Source organism: Mirounga leonina, unplaced genomic scaffold, assembly GCF_011800145.1.
Source record: "Mirounga leonina isolate KUSES-001 unplaced genomic scaffold, KU_Mleo_1.0 Mir_119, whole genome shotgun sequence".
Taxonomy (NCBI): Eukaryota; Metazoa; Chordata; class Mammalia; order Carnivora; family Phocidae; genus Mirounga; species Mirounga leonina.
Window position 1 is genome coordinate 11,655 of NW_023270282.1, and position 5,677 is coordinate 17,331.

Consider the following 5,677-nt stretch of genomic DNA (forward strand, 5'->3'; position numbering starts at 1 on the left):
ACAGAGCCCTCAGGCAGAGAAGAGGGGGCAGGCTCTCCCCCAGCAGCAGGTGCACTTGGGCAGGCTGAGGGGGCATCAGTGGACAGCAGTGCCTGCAGCTGGGGTCTCCACACAGACCCCCTCCTCAGCCTCAGCACAAGCTTGTCTGGATGACCTTTGTCCCCCAAACACAAAGTCTGACCCAGGACCCCCCTCAAGCCCTGACTCCCAATCCTTTCTACTCAGCTCAAGTGACAAGAAATGGCCAATAGTTTAGGTGGTGTTGGGTGCACAGGGACATTTGTTTTTCTGGCCCATGCTGTAATGTTGCTGGCATTTTAAAGATCTCAGGGCTTTGGTTCAAAAACGGTAGGATGCCGGGGACCCCAGACAGCTTTCTGGAAACCTGCCTCTGGGCCTTGCAGCCCTCCCATCCCACCAGCACTCAGAATCCCACCAGCTGCTCAGAATCCCTCCAAGCCACAGACCCACAGTCTTGAGTCCTCAGATGGCCCAGGCGATGTGCCTTCAAAAAGTGATCCCGGTGGGGCTGCAGGACACACTGCGGATTCCAGCAATTCCCCCTCCCAGAAAGTGAGGGTACCACTGGACAAACTGTCCAAAAACAGCCAGGTCAGGGTTCCAGGAAGACACCAGATGCACAGGAGTAACTGAGGAGCATCTGAAGGCCAGGTAGGGACAGTGAGAATCTCTGGTGTTTTTGCCTAGGGGCAGCTCCGGTCCCCCTAAACCCTCAGTGGAATGGCTTTACTGGGGCATTGGGGAGGAACCATGCCTGGAGGACCTGTGGCTCCACTGTCCGAGGTCGCCGACTTGATCAGTGCACAGGTGGGGAAAACCGGCCACACCCCGAAGAATTTCTAGAAACAGTAGCCATCTCAGTGGTAGCTGACCTGGGAGGTCAACCTTTCAGCTGCCTGAGGTGAGATCGAGCCACAGACCAGCACACTAGCCAGAAATGGAAGAAGGAGAACCAGTTCTTCATTTCATAGTTTCTAAGTCACCAGTTTGTTCCTATGGTTAGTATACCTTGCATCCTGGGAAATCTCTGCCTGTCTAAGGTCTTGAAACTGTTCTCCTCATGTTCTCTGCTGGAGAGGTTCTTGCAAAATCTCTGGTTTATAGGTAAAAATCATCTGGAATTGACTTTGGTTGGCACAACCATGCTGGGAAAAGGATGAAGCCTCCCCCAAATACTAAAAATAGAACTCCTGTATGATTCCACTATCAGGTAGACCTTTTCAGGAAATAAAGTCAGCTTCTCGAAGTAAGATCTGCATTCTCCCACCCAATCTCCCTGAGGAGGGGTGGCCACCCTTAGCGACCCTCCCCTTGAGGCAGGTGCCTCCCTGGACAAGGGGCTACCCCAGGGCTGGAAGGTCTCCACAGCAGCACAGATACTAGGAGACAGAGTACAGCACCAGGCCAGTGAGGGTCAGGACACACTACCCCAAATATGGCACCTTGGCAAAATAAATACAGAAGCTAAAAGAACTTTTGCATAGAGCAAAGCAAGAAGGTCTCTCTGACCCCCAGCCATCAGCCCTTTTTCCCTTAAGCAGGTCAGAAGACTCCCATGTGGAACTTTCTCTCCCCGGACCACAGGGATGACGTGCTTATCACCAGAGTCAAGGAATTTAGGACCACGGGGTCAATACAAACACACCTGGTTAAATGAACCCTTATCTTCCTAGTTACTTCTTTACCGTTTATGAGCCCTAGTCCAAACCCCTGCGTCTGTCAATTCTTCACACACTTACTTCTTTGTCTAAAAGGTAGAAGAGCTGTCTGCTCCAGTCACTTCTGCTGGTCTTCATGGTCTTGTGAGGCTCCCACCAAAACAATCAATACATTTTGCTTGCTTTTCTCCTGTTCATCTGTCTTTGTTAATTTCCAGACTCAGCCGGGGACCTTAACAGGGTTGAGGAAAACTTTGTCCTCTCTTGCAGCACTGTGGGGCAGGGGGTGGGGAGTCAGGAAAACCCATCCCATCTTCCTGACTTTGGTTAAAACCGACCTCTGCTGGGAAGCAGCACAGGACTGTGCACGGCTGGGGGAGCCAGAGAGAAGCACGTGGAACATGTAGGAGCTACCTGACCCCCAGCCGGGGGACTTGGCCCCAGTGACAAGTCCAAGATGTGATTATGAATATTATAATGGAAGCATCCTGAACATCAGACCTTCCCCACTCCAGGCTTCATGATTGCTGCTCGTTGTAGTTGTTACTGTTGGCTTAGTGACTTTTCTGAACTAACTTTGTCAAGTCTGTATTCTTTGCTGTGTGTGGCTACTGAATCCCTGTGCTGTTACCTTAGTGGTCAGCCAGTGGCTGGGCAGAGAGGTCACCCCTATTTCCGAGCTATGGGCTACAGACTGGAAGTCCCCACAACCTCCTCTTCAGGTTTGAATAATCTGCTCCAGTGGCTCATGGAACTCAGAGAAACATGTTACTTACTAGATGACCAGTTCATTAAAAGGACAGAACTCAGAGCCAGGCAGCTGGAATCGATGAGCAGGGCAAGGTGTGTAGAAGAAGCTCGGAGCTCCCCCGCTCTCTGAGTTAAAGAGGCCTTTGCCCACCTCCACTCTGACCTTCGTCTGTACTTCCTAACTGATGACGTCCTTCCTTCGGGCTCATCTGTGTTAACTCAAGTGAAAGACCCAGTGGGCACCAAAATGACTCCTCAAGTAATAACCACTGCTGATGTCCTGGTGATTCTTGGGCACAGCCATGAATCTCAACTTCTTCATGATGGGGTGCAGCCCAGCAGCTGTGGATCCCACAGGTCCTCCAGGGGCAGTCCAGCAGCTGTGGGTCCCACAGGTCCTCTCGGGGACAGCCCAGCAGCTGAGGGTCCCATGGGTCCTCTGGGGACAGCACCTTAATGGGCTTATGGTCCAGCAAGTACCTGTTCAGGTGGCTCTCATTGTGCCACACAGCCTCAATCCCAGTGGCCAGGTTGACCCCCATTGCCTGGTGACAGGCCAAGGTCAGTCGGTGAACCTCTACCACCGACCCCCCAAAAAAGGTCCTCATGTAGTAAAAGTCGCCCTTGTCCCTGGGGATGTGTGCCTGGGACTGTGGCCAATGCTCGTAGCTGAAGTCCTTGCGGGCTGCCTGGTAGAAACCGGGGTGCAGGGTGCCGAAGAGGGGGGACAGGATCTCCATACTCACATGGTCGCGGAACTTCATGTCCACCTCTGTGCATACTAGGTAGTCCACCTCATGGAGGAAGTGTGGAATTATTCTTAGAAAATATATTGTAAGCCCTCAGGAGTGATTGTGGAAGCAGCTGAAAGGTCAACAGTGTTCCTGTTCTCAGACTATTGAACGCAAGGGCCCAGTAGGAGCAGGATCCCATGATCCCCAGGGGCAGGGCACAGGTTAGGAGCTAGGAAAGAATGTAACCCTCAGGTCCCCTTTCTGCACCTGGTGTTTGCTAGCACAAACATCCTGCTTTTCCCTTATCCCATGACTGCCTCCCTGCGTGCCTGCCCCTAGGGGAGGGTGCAGGACTGCTTTACAGCTTCAGGATACTTGCCATCCCTTTGTCCTCCTCTCCCACGCTTTGAGGCAACTGCCCTTGCTTTTCTGATAAAAAAATGAAATAAAAGCAGAGGCAGCCCTGCATGGTCACTCAGCTGCTGGGCTGCCCCCCATCATGAATAAGCTGAGATTCATAGCTGTGCCCAAGAATCACACATGTTTCTCTGAGTTCCATGAGCCACTGGAGCAGATTATTCAAACCTGAAGAGGAGGTTGTGGGGACTTCCAACTCATGGCAGGTGGGGACAGAACCTTCAGGGGGTCAGCCAGGGGAGGGGACCCGCAGGGTTTGCCCGGGAGCTCAGCACAGGGGGAGTGTTCCTGGCTCCAACATGCTGACTGTGGGGCTGCATGGATCACAGGGTCACCTGCCCTAACCCTAACCCTTAACCCTGACCCCTAACCCAACCCTAACTCTAATCAAACATCATGCTCAATTTAGAGGACTGACAGCTCTACTCTGAAATCACAAACAAGTCCATCATGCTGGCTTTCACTCGTTGCTCAGTATCGTACTGGAAGTTCTACCCAGAATGATAAGTCAAGAAATCCACATGTGAAAGAAAACAGTAGAACCACGTCTATTCAGAGACCAGAGATGACATCATCTTATATAGAGAGCTTCCTAAACAATCAACAAAAAATGATTACAGCCAGTTAATATCAACACACAAAAATCTCTCTTATTTGTATACATTAGCCATGAATCATCCAAAAAATAATTTAAGAAAACAATTCCATTTTAGGGAACATTAACATTGACAAAATACTCAGGAATAGATGTAATCAAGGTGCAAGGCTTGTACACTGAAAATTACAAAACATTGATGAAAGAAAGGGAAACCTAAATAAATCTGAGGACCCCATGGTGATGAAAAGACATACTATTGATAAGATGGCAATAGTACACAATGCAATGTGGAAATTCAATGTGTTCCCGAGGAAATTCACAAAGGCCTTTGGAAAGAAATGCACAAGCTAATCCTAACAGTCATATGGAATTTCAAGGGACCACAAAATAGCCAAAACAATCTTGAAAAAGAAAATCAAAGGTGAAAGGTCATACTTCTAATGTTCAAATATTAATACAAAGCAACAGTAAATAAAACATTGTGATACTGTCATAAAGGTATGCATTCACCCTGAAACAAATAATACATTATACGTTAATTAGTTGAATTTAAATTTAAAACGTTTTTAAAAATAAATAAATAAAATAGTTTTTTAAAAAAGATATGCATACAGATCAGTGGGATTTAACTGACAGCCCAGAAATAAACCCCTTCATCTATGGTCCACTGAATTTTGACAAGGGTGGCAACATTACACTGGGGGAGAGAATGGTCTTTTCAACAAAGGGTGCTAGACAATTGACTATCCATGTACAGAGAGATGAAACTGGACCCTTACCTCACACCACATATAAACATTAACTCAAAATAAATTAAAGGCTTAAATGTGAGAGGTAAAACTATAAACTCTAGAAGAAATAAATGGGGATAAATCTTCATAAGCTTGGATCTAGCAATGCTTTTAGATCTGACACCAAAGCATAAGAAAGGAAAGAAAAAAATAGATAAAATAATATCCTCAAAATTAAAAATCTGTTCTGGGTGCCTGGGTGGCTCAGTTGGTTAAGCGTCCGACTCTTAATTTTGGCTCAGATCATGATCTCAGGGTCATGAGATCGAGCCCACGTCAGGCTCCACACTGAGTGTGGGGCCTGCTTAAGATTCTCTCTCCTTCTCCCTCTGCCCCTGACCACTCGCACACTCTCTCTCACTCACTCTTAAAAAAGAAATGTAAAAAAATAAATAAATAAAAATCTGTACATCATAAGATACTATCTGGAAAGTGAAAAGATAGCCCCCAGAATGGAAGAAAATATTTGTACATTATTTATCTAATAAGAGTCTGTTGCCCAGAATATGTAAAGAGCTTTTACAACTCCTCAGCAAAAAGACAACACATTTTTTAAAATAGACAAAGGACTTGGGTAGACCTTCCTCCAAAGAAATCATACAAATGGTGAATAGCACATGAATAGATGTTAAGCATCTTTAGTCTTTATGGAAATGAAGATTTAAACCAGTTAGATGTCCTTTTACACATGATAGAATCGCTATAATC

General features: G+C 47.2%; 1 protein-coding gene across 1 annotated transcript; it reads right to left on the minus strand.

Annotated features, from left to right (window-relative positions):
- Positions 1-1,914: 1,914 nt before the first annotated feature.
- On the minus strand, positions 1,915-5,171 carry LOC118007373 (histo-blood group ABO system transferase 2-like). Its single transcript, XM_035000427.1, has one exon. The coding sequence runs from the start codon at positions 3,191-3,193 to the stop codon at positions 2,561-2,563; it is 633 nt and encodes a 210-aa protein (XP_034856318.1). The 5' UTR covers positions 3,194-5,171; the 3' UTR covers positions 1,915-2,560.
- Between the last annotated feature and the right edge of the window lie 506 nt (positions 5,172-5,677).